The sequence below is a fragment of the Maniola jurtina genome, chromosome 13, assembly GCF_905333055.1.
Source record: "Maniola jurtina chromosome 13, ilManJurt1.1, whole genome shotgun sequence".
In the NCBI taxonomy this organism is placed as follows: domain Eukaryota; kingdom Metazoa; phylum Arthropoda; class Insecta; order Lepidoptera; family Nymphalidae; genus Maniola; species Maniola jurtina.
The window spans coordinates 5351725-5379150 of NC_060041.1; the positions used below are offsets into that span (position 1 = coordinate 5351725).

Here is a 27426-nt window from a genome sequence, read left to right on the forward strand (position 1 = left end):
ATACTTTGGATCGTCGGGGGTGTTATAAATTTTTAATTTACACTTGTTGCATTTATTTGTTGTTCACTTGGATTGTTCTATGACATTAGGACCTAAAGGCAATGCCTCTGGCATAGTCGCTTGATTAGGTCTGAAATACCTTTGACGGAATTCACGTCATCAATCTTTGTTCACATAATTTACGTTGTAGTCTATCTGCCGCACTACAACGTATCTAGGGAGTAGGTACAATTCGTGTTTGTGAGTCGAGACACAAGGAGCTTGTTCTATGGCTAAGAAAACCGGCCAAGTGCGAGTCGGACTCGCACAGCGAGGGTTCCGTACTCGGGTATTTTTTTCGACATTTTGCTCGATAAATCAAAAACTATTATGCATGAAAATAAATAAAAATCTGTTTGAGAATGTACAGGTAAAACCTTTTCATATGATACCCCACTTGGTATAGTTATTTTACTTTGAAAATTTAAACACATAATAATTTTTTTTAATGACTTAACCACAAATTAACGGTTTTCGGATTTATTCCTTTACCTGTGCTATAATACCTACCTACCTGCCAAATTTCATGATTCTAGGTCAACGGGAAGTACTTACCCGGTTTTCTTGGCACACACGACGGACGGACGGACAGACAGATAGACAACAAAGTGATCCTATAAGGATTCCGTTTTTCCTTTTGAGGTAAGGAACACAAAAAAAAATGAATAATAAAGAATAGGTATACGTTCGTCCGGCGTAAAATCCGCCGGCTGAAACGAAAAAGATTCAGCCAGAGTTCAACAATTATTCAGTTAGTAGCTATCAGTACTTAGTGTCATCGGTTCAATGTGTATGGTGTCAAGTTGTTAGAGATTGTATACTGACCATACTGGCCGCGCCGCAGCGTTCACGACGCTGAACATCAGACATGTAAATTCCATCAACGTGTTTTGGTCCTTAGCCGCTATTAAAAGGGTCTATTTGATTTTTAGTGCATTTTAAATTTTCCTGATTTAAGTAGGTGGGTAGAATTCAGTAAAAGAAAAGTACTTCATTATTGTATCATACTTTAATTCCAAATACCTGTTACAACTTTTTTACAAGCTTCATCTAAATCTACAGGGTGTATCTTTTACATCAGTTTTTCTTAGGTAAAGTACATTAAGTAAAAAATTACATTGCAATAATACTTAGCAAGTTAGTACCTACAAGGAAATACCAAGACATGAGCACTAGGACTCCATTCACACGGCCGGCATCAAGACCGCACGTTTTTGTAAGGCACAAACGAATTTGACCAAGACACGATCTGCATTAGTAACATACCTAATTAAGGTATTGCTGAATATTAGGTACCTACAAACAATAATTGAAGATTTTTAAAAATAAAATAATATTTATAAACCTTTACCTTATTAACAGATATGGACGTTTAAAGAAATAACTAGGTACGTCGGATTTATAATTATAGGTACGTAGGTACTTAATTAAATTACTCCGTGTAAGTATCATACGTTATTAGGTACTTTAATCGCGCACATTTACTGCGATGTAATTTTATTCAGTTGCATTATATGGCAATTTCAAGATACTATTAACTTTACCTACCATTCTAATAAACCAACCTATTTAAATCTATACTCTATCCACGGAAAGAAGTTAGTATAGCGCTCTCTCTGTTACGTAACCTCATACAAATGACAGAGACAAAAATATCAGTTATCATTAACCATTTTGAGTCACCGACGAATCACAAACGAAATTATGTTTTAGAATTGAATTTCGAATGTTTTTTGGAAACATTTTCGGATCGAATTTCGAATATTTTTTGGAAACATGATTGTGATTTGTTGATGACTTAAAATGGTAAACGCCCACTGAGATTTTTGTCTCTGTCATTTGTATAGGATTACGTAACAGAGAGCACGCTATACTAACTTCTTTCCGTGGATGGAGTAGGTATAGGTATCTACGTCACGATGATCACGTAAAGAAATAGCTTTTGAAAGAATGATACACTTGTAAAGTGAACACATATTGCTTAGGTCGTATCGTACAATATTTTACTTAAAATATTAAAGCGAGTACACTTGTATCAATAAACAAGTTGATGGACGGCATTTAAATGAGATTTTACAATTTCAGAACCGGGAAGTGTTTCCCCTTTAAACTATTTTTGCCGTCTTTTGTAACATACTTGAAATTAGGTAAAGATACCCTTTTTGTAAAAAATAAAACTTTGTTATCGAATATAGCTTTTTTTCTGTTATACAAGTACTTATCTACCTGCTAAGTAGGCATGCCATTACAATAAGTATCTATTTAAAATAATAAAGTTAAGTACATAAAACTTTAGCTTCATAGGTAAATTCCTAATCTACACATATTTTTGATGACACTGGCAGTGTTTAAAGTTCTACTAAATTAATGAGACAATCTATCATACATACAATTGTTTTGCTAAATATGATCTACAAATTAGGTAGGTACCTGCGTAATTTAGGTGCAAACAGATTGCTGTGTTAAAATTTCGTACCACGAATCACGATCTACGGCCATTATATAGAAATATTTATTGTTACTGTGTCACGACAGATCAATAATTTATAGGTCTAAATAAAAAAGATATAAAATTGTATTTATGACAGCGTTCGTCTTCTCTTGTATCACGAAACACTGCGTCAGCCCAATGTGTTTGCACCTTAAAGTTCATGCTTCCGAAACAGAAGTGTTAAATTTGAATGCATAGTAATATTTAATCTTCTATGGAAGCGTAATGGTCGGGAATCGGGATGTCCTTGGTGCGTATGAACGCAACACATGTGAACGCGTTGCGGATGTCAAGGTCTGCTAGACACACTGACTGCAATATTGCAGTTGATAACTGCCGACTGACTGTGCAGTCCACTATAGAGATAGTCTCTATTAGAGAAACTGTTTTCAAAAAACATTCGAAATTCAATTCAAAACATAGGTTTGTTTTGATTGGTTGGTGATTCAAAATGGTTGTCGTTGTCATTAGCATGGGATTAAGTAAAAGAGAGAGCCCTATACTAATTTCTGGATAGAGTCTAGAACTGCGCAGTCAGTCGGCAGTTGCGATGCAGTTGTGTCAACTGCATCCCAACTGCCGCAACATACCTGCTGGTCGATTGCGGAAAAATTACATACATCCTGTACTTCAATAGGCTTTCGACAATGCGTTTGTGCATTGCGTTTAAATTATGCACCAAGGAACTGTCGTCTATTGGCTACATAGCCACGCTGTAACTATGTAGCCAACAGAATTGTAAACTTTGAAATTTCGGCATTCGAAAAATAAAAACATGACTCTTGAGGATATTAATTAATAGTATTATTTCGTTTATTAATATATTCAAATATATTTTAATAGGGAAACTATTAATTTGAACACCTTTACCTATATAAAGACTAATTTAATATTTCTGTTAAGTATTTCATATCTACTGTTACGTATATGAACATTCCAATTAGTAGGTAAACGAAATACGTTCGTTATTATGACCGTTATGAAAGCAATTTACATACCGCGAAGTTAGAACATACAACTATTATAACTGTATGCTACCTCGCATACCCTGATTAGGCCAGGGACAAATACAATGCGGAATTCGGAGCGCTGAAATTATTTTCGGCCAATGATCTTTATTTATTATGCACAACATTAGGTTGGAAATTCCGAACAAGAATTGATTAATGCAAGTTCCTCTTGATGGCCAGTGTAATGTTTGGTTTGGCAGCTTTGTAAACAACAGTTTCGTTCGAAATAGGTATTTAGCTGTTCTATCAATTTAGATTTAATTCAATGTTCAAAGTCCGCACAGATAATAATATTATGATGACTATAATTTCAGTTACATTGCAGCGGTATTTTCCGTTAGATTTAGTTCACATCCCAAGCCTTTTGCCTATTTGATAAAAGCCACTTTCGGCGCAAGGCTAGTTATACTGAAAGTGGCTTTTGTCAAGCAGTCCTATGATATGTGAATAAATGAAATTTACATGACAATAATGTAATTAAATTAACATTAATTGGTAGGTAAGTATATCAGTTCAAGCAAAATATTTAACAATACTTTTAATCTTCTGAATAGTAAGTTATCCAAGTTTATCAAGTTTTGATAATTTGTAAAATCTTATCCAATTCCCTTTCCCTGTACTTGTTAACATTTTATTGTTTTTTCCTTACCCTCTGATAGATTTTTCTTTCATACACGCCACGAAACTTACTGTTGACTAGAATTTGGTTAAAAATTAGTAGAAATGGGTATGTACTTACTATACTTTAATACAATTTCAACTTTATCTAACTAATCCTGTTTGTTTTATATTTTTGGTCTGTTATAATTTATATTTAAGAATATTAGACATGATTTTAATTGCCTAATATGATACTTTCAACCAAGCGTCAAGCTTGTGCTAGGATTGCAGTCCACTGCCCTGCAAAATTGGTACTTCATTTAATGTTCAATTATTAAGTAGGTGCCTATTTTTATTTTCAAATAAATAACATAGAATCCGAAAGTTATTAAGTACTAATTCTTTTCCGAAAAGTTATTACTTCTTTTTTGCAAAGGGTTAGTTTTTAGTTTTGTAGTAATTGTATTGAATTATAGTAAGTAATAGTCATAGTATGCGTTTCAAATAAGTAGAGAGCTTTGCTGTAATTATCTGTCGGAACTCCCGAAAGCTACTTATAATAATAAGTACTGATTCTGATTGCAACTAAATTATTTATTGCCAAGGGCCACTGGTAGAGATCTCTAATAAAGATAAGTGCTTCTCTGTCCCCTTTTTCTTACTTTTCTCTTTATAAATAAATAAATAAATTTCAGAATATTCACATCTTTTTCTGACCAATGTAATAAGGAAAGGACAGATAAGCTTAATTTAATTTAGAAGAGAACTGTCAAACCTCGTGACTTTGAGCGCCAGTCGTGATCCTATTGTTTAAATTGTATAGTAGCACTAAAATTTAAGAGTCTTTAGTTTAAAACAAATTTTCCGTCCTTTTTTAGCAATATTAAAAAGAAAAAGAAGCAGATACTTTAAATTTAGTTTAGAAGAAAATAGCATCAGAATCGACGCTCCTATTATTGCTCTACTATTTTTTTTTGGTTTAAAAAAATTCCAAATCAAGTGATTTTTTTTACTGCTGCTCATACAAAAGTTTGACAGGCATTCGAATTACGAACTACCTTACCCACTTTCTTCTTGTTTGAAACATATAATTCACCCAAACGACTTAAAAACTAACAACTAACAATGCATAATAGTGTTACACACCAAAACATATCTAAAGTGTCTCAAACAGTGCTTAAAGTAGCAACAACAATATAAAAAACTTCCTAGACGATCAAAATGGTTTTACAAGCAATATCTATGAGATTTATAAGTAAGAGATCCCAGGTTTGATTCCCAAATAGATCTATTTAGTAAATCACATATAATTTTTAAATTACCCGTGAGGTTATGAGGCTACCTGGGGGTAGATATCAAATGTTTTAACGTTCAGGTTATGAATAAGGGTATGGGTAATTAATCGTCATACCCCTTCCAAGTAGTGTAATCTATCAAGCATGTCATCTTATTTGCTTGCCGAACATGTTTGATCGTTCAAGAATAGAAAACTTACACACAATTTAAATGTCTAAAAAGACCAACCACACACTAAAATTATTGAGATCTTTTAAAACTTTTTAAGGCTCGATAAGGAAAAGCCTTATTTTGAATTTTTTGAACATTATTAACATAATATAAGTAAATAGCATAAAATATTGTAGGTTTAGCCAAAATCCATCTTAACCATTCCTCAAGACCATCTCAAATAAAATAACAATTACCTACTTAAAAAAATATGATTTTTGGAATTATACTATGGAATGATTTCTAAGTTACATTTATTTAGTATACTGGCATAAGAATAATTTTTATCCCTTCTCTAAAATTATAACTTCATTAAAATATAAGTCCACAATCTGAGCATAGCAAACTATACATTGCTTATGTTGGTACTTAATTGTTTTTTGTAAATTACAATGGTTTTCTTTCAAAATTAAGTAATTTTCAGTTTAGACCATATTATGTTCTTAAGGTCTCAATAGTATTGATGATTTTCAATACCAAACAAGTACTAACTTAAAATAAATTAATTTTCTATTAATAAACGAAAATGTTCAATTTTTATCATAAACCATAATTTGACAAAAATACTTTTATCACAATATCATTTTTTTCTTCGAAACTTTTTGAATGTGCTATTTGACAAATATTTAGTAATTTCCATAATAATTAATAACATATCATAATATTAATTAATGTAATTAAATTGATGGAATAAGTACTTTTTAGTGCCAAAATTTTTAATTAGGTGAAAAAATAGACCTTTATGGCCATAACATGTATGTTACATCCCACCCCATTCACCCTGACATGTATTGAGTCAAATCAAACAATCATATTATTTTGTACTCAGAAACACACAAACAACACTTGACGTTGGTGTGATGACCTGCAAACACTCAACACCCTGGCACAGTATGGAAATATGTCATACAATTTATCGACTGAGACATCTAGACAGAGCAAACCTGTGTGGTGACAACTGAGTCAAGAGAGGGGTTATTCTGACCGACAGAACCAACTTTCATTATTTTCCTAGATGAGATGAGATTTGAACTTGGGATGTACCGTCCCATCTCAGAGATTATGTAAAGCCAATTTGTCAACCTGTCTCAAATATCACTCACTCACTATGTTTATTAAAGCTTACACATAATAATATTATGTATTAATGCTGTGACCCTAGAGTGGTTTGTGCTTGCGTTCCTTGTCACCTTTTTTTTGATTTTAAAATTTAGACGAATTTAGTATGCTAGGCAGATTACCACCATACTGGCAAAGCCGTACCGCCAAGCGATTTAGCAAGTACGGGTCTAATGAAAACTGTGATACCCCATTAGGTTAGCCCATTTCTATCTTAGACTGCATCATCACTTACCACCAGGTGAGATTGCAATCAAAGGCTAACTTGTATCTGAATTTTAAAAAAAACTACTGTAAACTTTTGAGTTACTAGACAGCTGGATTTGAACTGTATGTTGATATGTATTAACTTGAAATATAGATAGTTGGTTAACTTATAATCAGCTATAGGAATAATAATAATTAATTGGTTGGAATTCAGCAATAATCGATTATATTGTCATCACCTGGTTTTGTTTAATGTGTTTCTGGTCAACATAAGACAACTTGCTGTTGTCATTAACAAATTTCTGGTGTGGGATAGTGGTGTGTTTGAAAGGTGCAAATAGCACATGTGACATGTGTAGTGTGCATCTACCATTAGTTGTTTATGCCTCCATTGTATGCATAATCTGCTTTATTGTGCATCACCAGACTATTGTCCACAAAGTAGAAGCTATCAGAACAGGTCTCAAAAGGTGCAGCTATCATTTCTTCAACTGAAATAAAAGATACATCGTATTAATAAATAAAAAACAATTATCAGACTGTGAATTTTCTAGTATTTAAAGAGTCTAATATAATACTGATTCTAATACCAACTAAATTTAAGAGAATTCACATCTTTTTTTACCACTGTAATAAAAAAAGGACAGACAAGTTCAATTTAATTTAAAACTGTCAAATCCCAAGACTTTAGGTGCCAGTTTTGAGCATAATGTTTTTTGCAGAGTAGCACTAAAATTTAGTCTTTAATTTAAAATTCATTTTCCATCCTTTTACAGCTATGTTAAAAAGAATAAGACACAGTTATTCTTTTTATAGAAAAAATCAGAATCAACACCAATATTTATAATATTCCAAGTAAAAGTTAACAGAAAACACTTTAAACATTATATTAGCTACAACACACTTCGTTCATCATCCAGTTACTATCCAAAATCAGCATTAAACAGCACAATAGTTTGATATTATGCACTATCACAACTAAGCCACATAAACCTAAAATATCTCCCAGTTTGAACTGCATGAGCTTTTAATATTAAAAGTTTAAATAGTATGCCAAATTTGACATACCTAAATCTGGTGGCAGAGACGGAAACTCATAAATGTGTTCACATGTGTTCCTTGAAAATGGAATGCAGAAGCCAAACTCAAAATCAAAAGTCTTGAGTAATGTGTCCCTGAAGAAATGTTTCTCTATCATTCTGAAATGGTTCACAGGACGAGCGCCCACTGTGAATTCAACTCTGTAATGAAATGAAACAAAACTTCAATAAATAGGATGACCCTGTAATTCAACTACAACATTCATTTTATTAGCATCATCAAATAATTTCATGGTCTTTTAAGTTGAAAGCCCAGATTTAATTCCTGGTAGGTGGAAATCTAATTCTAAATTAGTTCTTGTCTTGTTTGGTGGGAAGCTGTTGCTAGTTATCAGTACCATTTTACTGGCATAGCTATGCTAGAAAGACAATCTTATGGTTTACATAGTCAATCTAGGATGGATTGCAGTTTTTGGTTTTGATCTGAGGTTGTGATCTGGACTGGATTAACTTTACATGTACCAACCACCCTAGATTTATGATAGATTTCAGCTTGTTCTTAATGATGTTGAATGCGAGAATTTTTATTTTAAAAAATATAGAAAAAGTGTAGGAGGAGGGCATGGAAGAGTAAGACAGGCATGGTAACGGATGGTTAGGTGACTAGAAAATGAATAATGATATGAAAAAAATCGAGTTATCCTACTAGATTCAAGAAACAACTTACGTAGCGCCTACTGTTTTTAATTTGAGAAATTGTGGCGTAAACTGATAGCGGACAAATCTGCCAGCGTTTGGGTCCAGTGGTTCCTCTGGTACATCCTCAGCACCCTCATTATCAACCCCAAAATCTGTAGGAGGTTTCGCGATCTCAAACAGTACAGTACCAGTTTCGAGATCTCTTATTTTAAATCTTGTAAAGTCTATATCGTATACATTCGCTTCAGGACTGCACAAATAAGTGTCTGTGATCTTATCCAACCTGAGCACATCATCTGGTGTAACCTCGCTGCGTAGAATTTCATCTCTGTTCGGTTCCAGAAGAGATATTGATTCACACTTTTTTCCAACCAAACTCATTATTAACACGGTGTGTTCCGCAACGACGAAATTAAATTTGCTACCAAAATACGTGATATTATCTAATGACTAACCAATTAGAACATAATTATCATCAGATTAATATTCTATTTGTCCTATATCATTTTTATGTTTTTTAAAATTACGACTCTACCAATACTAACAGTCAGACAACAAAACACAAAAACTCAAAAATCAAATCGTCAAAGTCAAAAAGAATTTTTGCTTTTGACAGTTGACACTGACAATGACAGACGACAGTTAGGGAACCTTCAGAAAAAATTATGGATGCATTCGTGCTGGAGATCGATTATGGTAACATTCATGTCAGACAAGTGTGTCCTAAGGTGTGACCCATGCGACGACGGTTCAGTGGAAAAAATGGCATAAAAAATCATATATCAAATCAATGAAACATTCAAAGTTTATGAAAAGCGTTCTATCACTTTCAACAATGGAAATAAAAATACTATGCCCGTTCCAGACGCTTGTGACGTCTGAATAATCCTCTTTACTATATCAATGTTACCCGTGTCTACTGTACATAACCTTGGTAACCTGGCCGAATGAAAACTTGGCATATTATTTTGAATGAAACCAGAAGGTTGACGTAATTTCCGTTGCATCATAGGTTGAAGCATGCGCCTTGTCATTTTCAGTCATTGGTTGATCAAAGATTTTTTAAAATTACAATAATCGGATAATCGGGCCATCGCTCAAGAGTTGAACTGTGATAAGTTTATTTTAAGGTTGTTGTGATTTATCTGATGTGCATTTAAGTGAAATAAAGTGTATAGTCAAGATGCTTATCAAAGAATAGTAAGTAATAACAAGGTTATATTTTGTCCTTTGGGTGAATAAGAATCGATTTTTATATCGTCAGCTATTATAGCCCGTATCTCTTGTAAGTTGAATCTAAGTTTAGCGTTGTTTCTGAGGATATTTAAAAAATTAAACTTGTTTGCGAAACTTAGATTTACAATAAATTGTTTTGACAATGGCATTGGCCCAGCTGCAGACAGCTTATTGTTCTGGTCGATGACTAGTTGATACTTTTGCTTTTTATTTCTCGTAATAATATTTCACGCCATATGGAAAAGATTAACACTGTATTTTTTTCTTTCAGCCGTGTTACTCTTCCATTAACTGTAGAAGAGGTAAGAGTAAAATAACTAGATATGAACTTATTCACAATTTTTTGGAATTTAAGAATACATTTTGTGATATAATTTATTGAGGACAAACAAAACATATGAGGTAACAATTGTAACTTTTAAGCCACCATCTAATAAAATAAATAGGTATGTCAAATGTCTAGTTTATAAATTTAAATTAATAAATAATTATTACTAATTCATCATTAGATATATCAATAGACTTTCTGGCCCACTTTCCATGTATTCACTATTTCCATGTTAGTGTAGATATTTAAAATCCTGATGGAAATTCTCAAATTCCTTTCTCAGTGGGACCTGGGAACGTAGACCACATTGTAGATAGAACCTACATGCAAAATCACAAGTTTTTAGACTTATTGATTTGAGCATTGATATGTTAGTCAAATTCTGTTTTTGTATCATAATAAATTATATAACGACCGACAGCATTAACTATTTACCAATTAGGTTATGAAAAACTGAAAAAGCTGCAACAGTTCTAGTTTCGTAAATAATTCTTATCAGTCTGATTCCTTAAAGTGCTGTTAACTACTTCTTCTTTGCTGTTATAAAATAACATAAATTTTTGAATAATCTCTGAGAGAAACACATGCTTTTGACACACTTTAGCGTTAGCGGTAGCGTTTTAAATTATCTAATATCTGAAATTGTTAGATATTTTCACAATTTATTTTGCTTTGCTTTTCATCTTAAATACAATTTATATGAGTATATTTTTCAGGTTGTGCTATACGAGAAACTTGTTATATTGGCCTCTGTTACTTGGGCATTCATATTAACTCATATGCTTAGTGTGGTGGAAGTGCCTGGGTAACCTGCCGTAAGATAATAATGTGTGGCACAGCTTTTAAATGAAAACGTTTTTCTTTCTAGACACCTCAAAATACTGTCTATGAAAAGATCTTCTGTACTATCCATTTTTGGTTTTTTGGACTGCTTAAGACAGATTAAGTTTACTTATTCTAGGTAATAATAAGTACATTATATATTAAACAACTACAAAATGGTTGAATTATTTGTATGAAATTATTTAGACTTTTACACATAGTTTCAATATTTTACGGCTATTAATCTTTTAACAATATACTATAAAGATAAGGTGATTATGAAAAGTTATCAACTAATTTTATTATGACATAAAGATTATTTACCTTATATAATGGGGAAACCTGAAGAATATTATCTTTTTTTTTTGTTAAATAAATTTTAGTTTAATTTTTTGTTAAAATAAGTTTCGGATGTGGACTAATTAACAGGCTTTCAAGTTAGCTATTTAAGCACTTGGCTTAAAAATATATTTATAAGGCTAATGGAAAATTGCTATTTTCATGACTCAAGAACCATCCTTTAAATCGTCAAAACACAACAATTGTAACTTTCGCCTTTAAAATCCACACATTTTATGTTTTATATAACACTTAAGTTCTGGTCTTCCTTCAAATTACAAATATCTGGATCCACTGGTTCAGCTGTGCACTGTCAGTCAGTCACAGTATTGTTGAAATGAAAGTCAAAAACTATTATGCATAAAAAATAAATAAAAGTCTATTTTAGAATGTCCAGGTCCCTTTCATATGATAGCCCACTTAGTAATTTATATTTCTTTGAAAATTGATAATTTTTCATGAACACATTTAATTTTTTTTATGTGATGTAACCACAAATTCACGGTCAGATTTTTTTCTTAATTTGGCAGGTAGGTAGGTCTTATTGCACATAAGACCTACCTACCTGCCAAATTTTATGATGAAGGTCAACGGGAAGTACCCTATAGGTTTGCTTGACAGATGGACAGACAGACAACAACAAAGTGATCCTATAAGGGTTCCGTTTTTCTTTTTGAGGTACGGAACCCTAAAATAAAATAAAACAATAATTACGAAATGTAGACGAAGTCGCGAGTGAAATCTAGTCTTTAATATAGTCAAGTAACAGGACGGGTGACAGTGTCATGACTCATGCGTACCTCTTCAACGCGGATGATCCTTGACCTAGTCCCGATGCAGTCTTGACCCCGCACCTCTTTTTCGCCATCGTCTACCTATTGTGCAACGAATTTCGCGAACAGTACAATATTATATTACTGCATACTGTTTCAATCTCGTGAAATGCACTACATAAGCAATCTCCAAGGTCTTTGTTAACGTAGCATTTTACTTTTGATAGTAAAGGTTGATTAGCCATCTATAGTCGTATGCGCTTCGATATAACCCTATACTAGGTGATGCCCGCGACGTCGTCCGCGTGGATTTAAGTTTTTATAAATCCCGTAGGAACTCTTATTTCCCGGGATAAAATGTAGTTTATACTGTAATTCAGGATATAAGCTACTAGCTAATGCCCGCGACTTCGTTCGCGTGGATGTAGGTTTTTAAAAATCCCGTAGGAACTCTTTAATTTTCCGGGATAAAATGTAGCCTATATGCTAATCCAGAGTATAATCTATCTCCGTTCTAAATTTCAGCCCAATCCGTTCAGTAGTTTTTGCGTGAAGGAGTAACAAAAATACACACACACACATACACACAAACTTTTCCCTTTATAATGTTAGTGTGAAGTGTGATCTCCATTGCAAACAGCCAAATCAGCTCTGTCAATGTGGAGTGCAGAAGTAACAAACATCCTAACTTACACATTTGTACAAAACAGCAATAACTACAGTATTATAATAATTGCTGTTATCATATTATTGTGTCTAGCCAGTCACTTTTTCTAGTAAAAGTAGGACTAACTGACCAGTTCTGGCTTCGCTCTGGTAGAATTGGCATGATGACTATGTCAAAAATGAATTCTTTCTTAGGAACTATTGAATAAATAGTATTCCAAAATTCATAAAATCCACATCCACTGTTAGTTTTAAGTTTGCTAACCATTTTAAATTATCGATTTAACTAAAAAAGTACGTAAAATTACATGTGGGAAGTAATCTCTGGAACTTCGGAACCAATTCTGAAAATTCTTTCACCAGTAGAAAGCCACATTATTCCTGAGTGAAATAGGCTATATTTTCTTTTCAAAAAAATTAGAGATCCCTACGAAAATTGTAATAAGCTACGCGTGCGAAGCCAGGGTGAGGCGCTAGTCGAATAATAAGTCAAATCATTTATTCAAATTGGGTACTATTGTACACTTTTTGATTGTTAAACAATGATGTAGTGGTGATAATTATGTTAACTTAAAACCAAAGCATCGAGGGAATATTGATTTTATATGCTAGAATAGACAAATCTGTCTGTGTAAACAAAGAGTTAGACTGATAGTGTCTCGCAAAGCCGTCTTCGCAGAATGAGTGTACTTGACCCAGTCGATGCAACCCGGCCTCGACGTCGGCTTTTGTGCCGATAGAAATTGTGGCTAATTCTGTTGCACCCAATCTCTTAAATTGACAGGTCTAAATCTAGTGCCATCCTTTTCCGCAGGGAGCGTTATGAAAAGGATAGCAATGAATAAAGGGCTGTTATTTTAGTTAAGAGATTGTCACTATGGAATTAGCCACAATGCCCACCTTGCACTTGAGACTCCAACGCGAACTTTATAGGTTCCTCTCTGTGTGGTATTCCTCATTGCTGAGGATCCTGACCCCTTTCCATAAATCACATAACGATAGTTTTTGGAAAAATAATGCGGTAGATATACACATTATAAAAATACTTGTCCTGACTGGATATCTGATCTAACAATGTACCGCCTAAACTACTGGGGCTAGAAAGCTATGTGCTAGTTGTCTTTGTACCAAATTTCATTAAAATCGGTTAAACAGATGGGCCGTGATAGCTGGCGGATAGACAGACAGACACACTTTCGCATTTATAATATTAGTATGCATCTTGCTAGTAAAAGTAGTCGATGTTGTTGTTTTTTTAAATCTCATTGTATCTGAATGGACAAAAGAAAATCCACTTATACGATACCTAGACCATGTTCTTGAGTGCCGTGCATCGCTGCAAATCGCGGAATGCGCCACACGAGCATCCTTGACCCAGTGCAGTATATCAAGTTCTAGATTCATCTACGCTTCTTCCTGATCAGTAGCCAATGCGCAATACAGTGGAAACTTTTTAGGCTGACAGCTATAGAGGTTCCGTACCCGAAGGGTGCTAATGGGACCCTATACTAAGCCCTAATTCGCACGAGCGTTAAAAAAGCGATGCGTTAAAACCCGGCGTTGCGCTGAAAATTCAAAGTGCGCGTTAAAAAAGCGTTGACGTGTGAACAGACACTTGGGAATGCATTTGTTCTATTTGAACACTTTTTTAACGGACGTTAAAAAAACGCTCGTGCGAATGAGGCCTAAGTCTCCGCTGTATGCCCCTCCGCCCGTATCTGTCAGCGGGCTGTATCTTGTGAACCATAAAGGGTAGAGAGTTGAAATTTTCACAGACTATGTATTTCTATTGTAATAATAAAAATTTCAAAACGGCCGCCACGAAAGTTTTAATACTTTAAAGCGTTATTTCTTATATGATGTCACGGAACCCGTTGTATGCGAGTCCGACTCACACTTGACCGATTTTTCTATGAATATGATTTTTGACCTGCCAAAAATATTTATGACACATTGGAGAGCATCCAAACTTTTACGTTTATATAATACTTTACATTGTTTGAACTAAGCTTAATTCAGTGCCTTATTAGATTTTTATGTACCTTCAATATGTTCTTCAAAGGCCATTTATTTAATAGGCATAAACGCATAATTTTATTTTGGTATTTACTCGTATATCATTCAACAACGCGTAATTTTTATAGCTACGAGTATTTCTTGTTTTAAACTGTATTTAACTAGTTTTTTGGGTTTAAACTCTGATTACGACGAATTAATTGGTATAAATTGAACGTTTGATTTAACTTATTTACTAAGTATTAGTACCTAGATTATGTTTTCTTTGTCCTCTTACAAGTTGCGTTCAAAATTGATATTAAAAAAAAAATAAGACCAGAAACATAACACACCTAAATAACTGTCTATTTTTCCCCAGTACCAAGTTGCGCAGTTATATTGTGTAGCAGAAGTCTCCAAAAACGAAACTGGTGGTGGTGAAGGCATAGAAGTAATTAAAAATGAACCTTTCAAAGACTTTCCCTTACTTGGTAAGTTGATTTCGTACTACTATTTTTTATCATAGAATACTAACTAATACTATGTAAAGAAGCGACACTCCTTCTCGCTAATTGTCGTCGCCTGCAACCTACTGGCACAGCTACTGGCACTGCCGCTCTGTCTCTCACTGTCACTCTCACTTTCTGTCAGGCGAGTGAGAAGCACTGAATTGTCCTTGTTCCGCTCTATTGTTTCGCTCTGACCTCAGCCCTACGTTACGCACATACACACACAAATCGTGCGTGGACAGACCGGTGTACGGGTAGTAGTGATAATTAAATTAGTTCGCTATGTCGCTAGTCGGGGGCGTGTTTTATGGTTTTTAAATCACACAAAAGTAGAAATTGAAATGAGATGCTACCTGAAATGACTTGCGATAGAGAGTATAAAATATACCTACTCCAAAGCCAACCATCCATACTGCCAAAACTGTAATTCTAAACGATATGATTCAACATTGTTCAATCAACAATCAAATTCAATAAAAATGGCGCGTTATCGATAAAATTCGTGGCATGCTTAACTCATTAAAATAGAATCTATTGTAGGCAGGTACCTAGTTAATGTTATCTAATCGTGTTCGTATCTAACCACAGTCTTGGTTTAGGTCTTCATAGAACATTTTCCTAATTTTGAAAAAACTTGTAGAGTTTAGAGTTACGGGCGCGTTTAGTAAAGAGCCTATTGGGTTCTTATAAGCTGGGACTGGTTGGATCTGAGGATTCAGTTTTTATCCTGTATAGACTAACGCAATAGCACCAAATAGGTAAGATCCAGCCTAAAGTTGAACGCCTAGAAGGTGCCTATTCACTCGTCTTTGGAAGGTACAAACATTATGGCTAGCAGGGAAAACGAAAGCCGGAATGGCAAGGCATATTCTAGCTGTGCGTATCAGTATGAAGATCCAGATTGTATAAGTCAGAATCAAATTAGACCATGATTAGCTAAACAAATGGCAAACAAAATCTTTTCTAATATTTAAACAATTACCTATTAGTTTAGATATATTGAGTCGTTGAGTCATAAAGATAAAGTGCACCGTGATATCATTGTAGTCAGCGTGCAAACTTTGCACTGCAAAGGAATTGTATTTCGTGTCTTTTATTTATTACTGCCGACTCGCGTTACAAGGCATGTAACTTGTTTATTTGGACTGTATTAAAATCTCAAAACTACTACAAATCTTATAATTTTGTGCGGGTCAAAATATTGTTTCTTAAACGTATTCTTAACATCCGATCCGGTGAAAGTAGGGTGACCTCGATAAATAACCGTTAAATAATTTCAGGATCGCTTGATTGCGCGCCTTCCAAATACGATACGATGCCATAAAATGAGCACAATAATTATTTTACCTGAGTTGCCTAAAGATGACTCGCGTTTTCCAAAAGTACCTAATATAGGCTTCCCTCTCAGCTAACATATTCTATGCCCCATTTTTATAAGATTGATGACTTTAGGCAGTTGTTCGAAAGCCGGCGATTAGCGAGAAACGAGTGGCGCTGAAAACTAGACACGGGTTGGTGAGCAACGAGAGGCGGTAACCCGTTTTGTCGCTGGGATATGGGCGAGTGCGCGGGCGAGTGGTCGCACATCATACCTACAGTAATAATTTTATCGCCAAGAGATCGTCGCTGAGCGAGTTTTTCTTTGATAGATTATGTCGCTGCGATAAAAAGTGAAAAGAGAGTTCTCGCCGGCAATGTGACAGTCAGCGGTCAACTATACTTATCTCTATTATTGAAACTGAATCCATACAGCGAAATGTACGTTACAGAATCGATAGCTAGTCGCTTTCTTTTCGGTGGGACAACTGCCTTATTGGATACATGAAATGCATCTTATATACGTTGGAGTTGCCAAAGTGCATGTATATTATCAGCATAATATCTTTCCACAACCTTGGCCGCTTTTCTCTTTCGAGTATTATGAGGCATCATTAGATGCAGTGGCATCTCTTATTTGTGAAATTAAGCAAACCGTGGGAAGAATAGAATAGAGTCTAACTGTACTGTGATGGTTTGAAGCCGGGTTCAGGCTACGTTAAACTATTTTACTGCGTGTGGCATATTGCGTCATAAGCTATTGTTCACACTATGTATATAATATATCGCAAGCGTGAGAAACTTTTTTATTCGATAAAAAGATAGCACTTAAGGTTGCCCTTCTTACGCGCTTCTTGTACTCAAATCAACTCAAACTCAAATTGTAAACCATTGGCTTTACTGGCCAACTTTACTTAGTAATAATTTCTTTATTTTGTTTGTTAAAAAATATTAATTAATTTGTAAAAAATTAACGTTGATTCGCGTTGCAGTGTTCTCATATCAGGCATCTTGCTATTGAGTATATATACCTACCGCCCCTAAAAGTTGATTGCTATACCATGCTCTCACGCTTGACTTAAAGCGACCATAGAGCTATAAATGATCTAAGGGCCAGCGCATACCGAGCGCGGCGAGTGGATTCTGATTGGGCGGTTATTATTAATCCATTTTTCTCCCTTTATCCTTGTAGGTACTTCCTTTACCTACTTGTTCACATTTTAACGAATGCTTTTTAGTTGGAAATAATTCTAAAAGTTCAAGTTCGAAACGTACGAACGAGTCCTGCACAACTTGCGATCCATGTACTGAGGATTCTGGTAACTCAAATCTTTAAGGTGGAATCATGCTACACAGCGCACAAGCCGGGTCGAAAACCTGTCAATATTTTTGTGCCCAAATGGGCACCAGCATGGAACTTTCTAGTTTATTGAAGTGAGAACTTCTTTAGGCGCGTTGGGAGATTTTGGGATAGGTAAAAACTTCAACATCGTGTCAGCAATATGCTATTTTGTTTGGCTATGGAAAATCAATCTTTACTGAGATTTTATATCTTAAATAAAATTTAAAAATTGCAGCAAAATCAAAAGAGTTTAAGTTCGAGCAAGACATCATAAATTAATTCCACGATTTGATAACTTGCCAATAAAAATTGAACTTATACAAAAAAACTATAGTTACTACAAATACTAGACTTTTTAATCCAAACTAAGAATGGGACGGCCAATGATGACAATGAAGATTACGGTCTTTGCACAACGTAACGATTTTTTTATTAAACATCTAAGTCTTGGTACCTACTTACTACAAAATCTATAGAAATCGAAATATATTTTCACCGATCACGTCACAATATGGCGGATATACCGTCCTATTCTTAGTTTGAACGCGTAGTATCTTAGATGATCCTCTGCATGGTGTTACATGAATCCACCTTATTAAAGTAATAAGTAAGTTAATGAAAAGTAGGTAACTTAGGCAAAGATATATTAGTAAATATGTAGTGGTTCTATCATACGAATCGTATGGGTAATTTAATATGTTTAAAGTAAACAAAACAATTGATATTAATACTTCCATATTTGATACAAAGCATTAAATAAATACATTAACTACTAGCAGATACCCGCGACTTCGTTCGCGTGGATGTAGGTTTTTAAAATTCCCGTGGGAACTCTTTGATTTTCCGGGATAAAAAGTAGCCTATGTGCTAATCCAGGGTATAATCTATCTCCATTCTAAATTTCAGCCCAATCCGTTCAGTAGTTTTTGCGTGAAGGAGTAACAAACATACACACACACACACACACACATACAAACTTTCTCCTTTATAATATTAGTGTGATACGTAAAGGAGATGTATTAGTTTACACGTAGTTTTTACATAATAAAAAAAAAACATTTTCATGCGTCAGAACTTAGAAGATTTCTAATTAATAACAAGTGTAAATTAAAAATTTATAACACCCCCCACAAGTGAAGGTTACAGTAACTTGAAAAGAGCTGATAACTTTCAAACCGGCTGAACCGATATTCTTGGTTTATAGTTAAGAACACTCGATCAAGCCGCCTTTCAAACAAATAAAACAACATTAAAATCGGTTCATTAGTTTAGGAGCTTCGATGCCACAGACAGATACACAGATACACACGTCAAACTTATAACACCCATCTTTTGGGGTCGGGGGTTAAAAATACATAATTTTGTTACTTACTTAATTAACATAGTAAATAATTTTAGCTAAGTACCTACTTATTTAAAAGTATTAAAAATAAATCTTCCTCATTGATGTTTTTATATTCTTTTAGTTACTAATAAAATAAATTATGTTGAAGGATCAACATAATTTATTGTATGTATTATTAAGTGAGTGATCACACCTAACGCAATATCTGCCGTCGACTGTAAGCTCACTATGAGCCCCACTGACACTGGGCCATTAGAACCAGGAAATCAGGCTGCATTTCTAGGGTTCCGTACCCCGAAGGCTACCAACAAGACCCTCTCAAGAAGATATGTCCGTCTGTCAATTGGCTGTACCGTATTAGGTAGAGAGTTGAGATTTTTACAGTATTTGTATTTACTTATTAATGCCGCTATTACAACAAATAATAAAAATTTCAAAATGACCGCCATGAAAATTCAAAAAATTGTACGATGGTACAGAACCCTTCGTGACCGAGTCTGACTCGTACTTTACCAAATTTTTCGTTGATACTTTGCTGACGTCTACGTGTCTGACAGTGACGTAGCCGTAGGTAGTAATAAAATCGGCTGCCGACAGTCAGTTTATCAGTTAGGTGTGAACCAAAAGTTGCATATGTATAGAAAAGTAGTCAAAACCTAACGCTTGACCAAATTCGGCGGCTGATAATACGTTAGGTATGAACACGCTCTAATTTTATAATATACAATACTAAGTAAACTCATATGTAGTCCGTATTTTCTTTCTCTGTACTATTTCCATCAAAAACATCCTGAACATCTTTGTCTTACAAAATATTTACGCAAAATTACTAAGCGTAGTTTTTATTTGTTATCAGTTATCACCATATCAGTGCTAAAAATCATCGATTAACTATTATCAGTACAAAGAATTATGCGTAAGCATGCCGAAATTAATGTTACATCATCAATCTTTATTTTTTTAATTGAGATACATAAGTTTTCCCCTGACTGCGGTCTACCGGTAACCTCATGGTAACTGATGATGCGTCTAAGATGGAAGCGGGCTAACCTGGAAGGAATATAGCAGTTTTATATTGAACCTACTCAGTTTCGACGCGACATCGTATGTAAGGCTGCTTTTCCACCAGAGATGTGCTATGCTACGTTGCTATGGATGCTTTTGATATCCACCAATCATATTCATAGATGCACATAGCTTAGCACTGGTGGAAACGGATTCAACTAAGATATGTTTTTATATGGAAGGATGCGTGCTATTGATGCCTGCTTATGGGCCGTCGACATGGTGCAGAGCAGAATGCCTACAGTATGCCCATCTTTCTCGCGAAGCTACTTAGCGGCGGCGCATCTTCATAGCGCATCTTCCTCCCACAGCTGCATAGCTTAGTATTGGTGGAAACGGTCAAATATTTTCGTAGCGTAGATTTCACATCTTCGCATAACTGCATAGCACATCTCTGGTGGGAAGGTACTCTTACAGTTAATCGCTTGGCGGCATCGCATTGCTGGAATGGTAGTAACTAGCCACAGCTACAGTCTCCCGTTAAACCAAATACAGTGTAGAAAATATTAATTTCTAAAACTGTCCGTCCCGGGAATCAAATCCGGGGCCTCCTACTTCTCACTTATCGCACCGCAGACCACAGCGCTCAACACTACACCAGTTCGTCAAAATCTATTTATTGTTAGCAGCATAAAAGTTATTTTCCTTTGATTTTTTGTTCGTTGCTGTAAAATGACGTCACGCATTAATTTACACAGATGATAAATGTTTGTTTAGGTGTGTAGACGGTAAAATACCTATAGACTTGATAAAATCCTTTTATTACTTCCTTACCTCAACCTTGGTTGTAAACAACGCGCTTGTTTTCTGTTCAACAGTTTATGCAACCGTTAAAATTATATTTTGTTGAAGGCGCTGGTTTTTTTACTGAACTGGGTCCAAAGCTTCCTCTCATACTTGCCATTTAACAAGATCTAATGAGTAGTTATTCATAGATTTCGATTTTATCACGTAAGATATTATTTGGCCGTCATGCTGGCCTAGGAGGTGGTGGGGACACTTAAAACATCAAACAATACACAAATGTCGCAATTATTATCATGGTAGAGATACTCAGTAGAATATTGAAGTAACTGTCAACTCGTAAAATGTTTGTAGTCTAATAATATTTGTATTTTTAAGGCCTCTCTGAATAGTAATAATCTGGTTATGATGTTTTTATTTCATTTCATAGGTGGCAAATACTCATCGGGCCAATATACATACAAAATCTACCACTTGGCGTCGAAGGTGCCAGCATTTATCAGACTCTTGGCACCAAAAGGCTCCTTAGAAGTTCACGAAGAGGCATGGAACGCTTACCCTTACTGCCGGACTGTATTAACGGTAGGTTAAATAGTATGCACTAATTGATGCCTGCGAGGCAAAGGTTTTCCGTGACAAAAAGGAACCCATATCAGTCTCCATGTCCTTAACTATACAAATGCAAAAAAAAACTACGTTGATCCATTGCTCCGTTGCGGCGTGATTGAAGGGCAAGCCAACAAACAAACACTTTCATATTTGTAATATGGGTAGCGCTTTTACAATCAAGGACCGTGAAATATAAATATCAAGAGGTTCTTCGTAAAAAGACTTATCTTAAAAAAATCACGACGCATAGTATTTCGGCCTAACTTTTTTTGCCGGCCAACAAATAAATACTTACTAGTTATAAGCATTTTAGTCTGCATTCTGGTGCTAATCCAATTGTACACAAGTCATTAAGCTAAACGAAATAGACTTAAAATTAATGCCATATTTTTCATTACGAAAAGGAATATTTGTTAATTTTTGAGATTTTTGTATAACCAAATTACCACTGAAGTTTAGATCTATAGATACTTTGGCTTTGCTCAGAATTAAGATAGAGTTAGAATGAGACAGGTTTATCTCAACCTAAAGTCTCGTTTTAACTGTCATAAGTCTGAGCAAAATTAAAATAGATGAAAGATTTAATTTTAACACGTAGTTTTAACCAAATTCATTTATCCCCAGAATCCCGGTTATATGAAAGAGAACTTCATAATTTGCATAGAATCCTTACATGTACCAGACATCGGAGACCAGCAAAATGTAAGTACTTATGTATATTATTGTAATATTTAAGTATTAACGTATTTTTAGATGTTAGTAAACACTGGCACGAATCAGTCTCGTTTTGACTTAAGTTTTAGCAAAGTCACAGTATGCTCTATAGGTAGATCTCAGCCCAATAATGAAATTAAGCAAAAAAGCATGCTACTTTGCCTTGAGAAAAAAATCTAAAAATATACTTTATAATATCAGGTCATGGATTATGTAAATTGCAAAGTTGTCCACATAAATAAAGTAATCATTTGTTTCGACGGGCACTGAACGAATACGATTGAAGTTACAGCAAATTAACCCTGTGATGAGGTCAAGTATTATAATTCAAGCCTTCGCCGAGGCTAAATCAAATCAATGCAACAGTTTGACGCGTAATGCATTGCCATGTGAATACATAGGTCAAACTCCTTGGACAGGAAATATTTTTATTGTTCTCAAGTTCTAAGAAATATCGCTATTTCGACCCAGTTGCATGGGTCACGGGACAACAACTATCTAGTATCAGTGTAAATCCTTGCTTTTTTAATCTTTTATTTATAGACTTTTACATTTCTGTATGTCAGTCTCATTGTACCCTATCTTATCCTAGAAGTACAAATCTATCCTATCATACCAATTTCACAACAATGTTAGGTACTTAGCTGAATAATCCTTACTTATGTTGATATTATTTTGAAAGTATGACGACACTATACCTAAAAACTGAATTATACATATTACATTCGTTATAGACAGACAACTTCGTGACATAAAATATTTCGCTTTCCTTTGATAAAATACAAGTTTTCAATAATACTATGTGGCCTCTGATATCAAGTTAATTAACTAAAGTAGGTATAAAAACTGAATGAATCACATAACAACATACAATGTGCTGAGACTAGAAACTTGAGATTTTATTAGTAACTTTTCAATTTAAGTACCTTAACCTCATACAAAAAATATTCTATCAGTAGGTACTTATGTAAAAAGTGACCTATTAAACTTGCTCTACCCTAGAATCGTCGTAGAATGTCGTACGGTAGTTGTCAAGGGTAAGGCAGTCCTGCCACTTGCGAGATATAATCGAACTCACTTACGTAACCTAGTCTTAATAACACTTAATAAACGCTGTGCCGTGGAGGTGACGCTGTAAAAACGTACCTTCTTAGATAATAATACTTAGTAGTGTTTCAATTGCATTTTTTGCAGTTAATTTGCACTTTGTACCGTTTTATTTCTCATGTGGAACTTCATCCACTTTGTTTGAACCGAAAATAAAAAATTGGTTACCAAATATGTACAAAATATTTTGCTTAGATTTATAAAAGTTATGTAATAAGTATGTTTTTCCAAAAACGGTCCAGTGTGAGTCAGCCTCGCACACGAAGGTTCCGTACCATCATACTGGAAGGTTATACCTACCTCACACTTTATGTGAATCGGTAAATTATTTTTTTCGTGAACACATTTTTATTTTTATTTTTTGCGATGTAACCACCAATTTATGGTTTTCGGATTTCTTCCTTTACTTGTGTTATAAAACCTACCTATCGGCTAAATTTCATGATTCTAGTTCAACGGGAAGTACCCTATAGGTTTTCTTGACAGACAGACAGACCGACATACCTCAAAGTGATCCTATAAGGGTTCCTTTTTTCCTTTTGAGGTACAGAATCCTAAAAAACTAAAGTCATCATATTTGGAGGTCATGCAACCGTCATAATATCTATCATATAAATAATAATTAAGGCATGGTTAGCTAACTTCCACTTCTACTTCATACGTAGGTACGAACCATCTGTGTACGAACTACGAAATAGGAGTCACTTACGTGTAGTACAGTAAAATGTCATGTTCGTCAAAGCCCAGATACGCGGTAACGTCTCAGTTATGTTAGTTACAGGTACAGTGTGCGGCAATAGAAAAATGAATTGAAACTAAGCGGAACTACCTACTTCACTCACACATTATATCGTGTGCGTGTGGTATATTGTGTAGAAGGAACAATTAACGCCACAATTTTTGATTCGAGTTATACCTACAAATAAAACTCGTCCTTGTACAGGTACACGAGCTCTCGCCCGAGAAGTTGAAGATGCGCGAGGTGGTGCACATCGACATCGCCAACGACCCGATGTCGGCCGCCGACTACAAGCCGGAGACTGACCCCACCAAATTCAAGTCCGTCAAGACTGGCCGCGGCCCGCTCGTGGGGCCCAACTGGAAAGCCGAGCAGAACCCCATCATGACGTGCTACAAACTTGTCACCGCCGAGTTCAAGTGGTTTGGTCTACAGGTAAGCTATTCATCGATGTAGCCAACGGCTCGATGTTGTCCGCCGGCCCCGACATCAACCCGGCCGCGGGCCGCTTGTGAGGCCCTGATGTGATCTCTTTAAATGGCCCGAATTACAAGCTAGCAGATACGCGTACATTAATAGTACACACTAACACTACTCTATCACACAGTGGCGTGTATAGGGTTTAAAGCCAGGGTAAGCATTAAGGTATGAACTTATTTTCTGGTAGGTCATAAGGGGAAATAAGTGTTGATTTATTACAACTAGGGTAGGTAGTACTTTTATACCTCTATGAGCTGCAGGCCACTGATTACACACATTGTTTCTCAGAAAATAAGGAATGTCTGGTGGCAGTGGGATCTTGCTCTATTATTTATGATTATGTATAAAAGGAAAATATTGTTTTTGAGATCCGAACATGCAGTAATTTACTTAATGCCAAACTAGGCCAACCGGCAATTTGACCAACTGTTATGAACATACGACTGGACTCACTAGACAGAGACATTGTGTAAAGTGTGAACAGATGGTACAATATACACCTGTTGACAAAGGCTAGATAGATGTATTTGTAAATCGCAAGCCACATGATATGATTTATTTATTTTTAAATTTATTATCTACATACAGAACAAAAACAGTTAAATAATAGATAGCACGCATTGCAAAAAGACCACAGAGGTTTCACCCTCACTACGTACCTACGTCTTTTTTATTATTATTTATTTGTTTTAAATAACAGTACAAGCTTTTATTTAACTTGCTGTGTTAGGTATGTGTTTAATTTTGCAACTGAATTTTAGGCCAGTTTCCGCTAGCAGATTGAGCTGTGGAAAATATATAATAATATGTAACTTTGATGACAATGCAATATTGTCTATAATAATGATGGAGGCGAGAGGTGGCCAATGGCCATATAGAAACTATACTAACTTCTTTGCTCAGATATCATATTTTGTAGTCTCCATTGTATATTTTTATCTTTGTTTTTCTTTATTATGTATTTAGATTTGTTGAATTATTATTTCAAATACTGTTAAAATTTTTTTTGCAGAGCAAAGTGGAAAATGTGATCCAAAAGTCAGAACGACGGTTATTCACCATCTTTCATAGGTAAGTTATACTAATTTAAAAAAAATTAAAAGACCTTTATTTCAAGCAACAAAGACTCATGCGCCAAATCCATACTAATATTATAAATGCGATAGTGTGTCTGTCTGAAACTTGCATGCCTGAGAGTTATCCATAATTTTCACAATGAATGATGTGAAGCCGCCAATCTGTACTTGAATTATGACCTAAACCCAAACCAACCCATTCCAAAATAAAACCTGTTCTCAGTAGCTACTCGGCAATGGGTGAAGATGATGATTGTTAACGCTTTTTATTATAAGTTGATAGTGCGTTCGCGGCCTATATCGAGTATCGTGTAGATCGTGCTTTAAATAATCTATGGTCAACTGTTGTACTTATGAACTGTCAAATATAAGTACCGTCACTTGAAATAAAAACGTTGAACGAATATACACTCCGCTGAAGATGACGAGTAGTTTTATTCTTCCTTCCTGCGATCCTGAGAAACAGAAGATCTGCCTATCGGGTCTTCAGTGTTATAGCTAGAATAGCTAACAATGATAATGTTGATGATGACATAGGCTTGATATTTTTTACATTTGTTTTTATAGACAAGTATTCTGCTCCATGGATGATTGGTTCGGCATGACAATGGCGGACATCCGCGCGATCGAAGAGAAGACCAAGGAAGAATTGGAGAAGCTTCGTCGCGAGGGTGAAGTGCGCGGCATGCGCGCTGACAACGAGTAGATGCGCCGTGCGTGCGTGTGGAGTTGCATGCGTGCGTGCAGACGTGCGTGCATGCGTCCACACGCACACACGTATGCATGTCTGCGCATACGTGTGTGCGTGTGGACATGCATACGTGCATGTGGACGTACATGCGTGCGAGTGTCGGAGCGTCGGGCGCGGGAACATGTAACATGTAAGCTGGCTAAATTGTAGTAAACGAATGTATTAAATTAATATTAGAGTTTTATGAGGCACTAGTTTTTGAATTCGCCCAAAATAACGTTATTTAGTCGTTATTTACCTACGTGTATTTATAATTATAATATCGTCGCTTTTATGGCAAAACATTCGACATGAAAAAGGCAATTCCAGAAACCCAATCTAAAGGGAACTATGTATTTAATAGACAACTTTTATTTGAATTTTATTTTAATGCTAATTTAAAAAGCGTTTTGCCACAGAAGTGACGATATCGTTTCGAGGTGCCAGAACCATGTCTTCTCTAATAAATAAAGTTGTTCCTGCGTTTCACGTTTCAATTTACTCTCGCACAATGCCCGAGCCTCAAATTCGGAGATTGCGTTTTAAGATGACTGCTGGCAGTCGTGAGCTCATTATTTATATTGACATATTAATATATTTTAATATGTAAGGCCGTTTCAGAATAAATGCAATATTACAACTCTTATGTACTAATTAATTGATTCCGCATTAGTTAAATCTATTCAAATCTAGTTACCATCCTACCAGCGAAGCTGTGCCGCTAAGCGATTTAGAGTTACGGTATGATGCCGCTTAGAAACTAATAAGGGGTATGGGTT

The 27426-nt window shown here is 35.1% G+C and overlaps 2 protein-coding genes across 3 annotated transcripts; one reads left to right on the forward strand and one right to left on the reverse strand.

Annotated features, from left to right (window-relative positions):
* Window positions 1-1037: 1037 nt before the first annotated feature.
* LOC123870897 (protein unc-119 homolog) lies at window positions 1038-9279 on the reverse strand. The gene is made up of 3 exons (XM_045914396.1): window positions 8740-9279; window positions 8041-8213; window positions 1038-7463 (listed from the first exon to the last, which is right to left on the reverse strand). Exons 1-3 carry the CDS (start codon window positions 9090-9092, stop codon window positions 7345-7347), a joined length of 645 nt encoding a protein of 214 aa, XP_045770352.1. The 5' UTR covers window positions 9093-9279; the 3' UTR covers window positions 1038-7344.
* Window positions 9280-9704: 425 nt separating this feature from the next.
* LOC123870896 (phosphatidylinositol transfer protein alpha isoform) lies at window positions 9705-27293 on the forward strand. 2 transcript variants are annotated; one of them, XM_045914394.1, is made up of 9 exons: window positions 9705-9911; window positions 10219-10249; window positions 15250-15361; window positions 21623-21774; window positions 22426-22503; window positions 24566-24796; window positions 25854-25912; window positions 26485-26670; window positions 26711-27293. In XM_045914394.1, the coding sequence occupies exons 1-8, from the start codon at window positions 9895-9897 to the stop codon at window positions 26621-26623; spliced, it is 819 nt and encodes a 272-aa protein (XP_045770350.1). In that variant the 5' UTR covers window positions 9705-9894; the 3' UTR covers window positions 26624-26670; window positions 26711-27293. The 2 variants fall into 2 exon arrangements, with proteins under 2 accessions (XP_045770350.1, XP_045770351.1); XM_045914395.1 differs by having other exon boundaries at window positions 9706-9911; window positions 26485-26671; window positions 26756-27293.
* The last annotated feature ends 133 nt before the right edge of the window (window positions 27294-27426 follow it).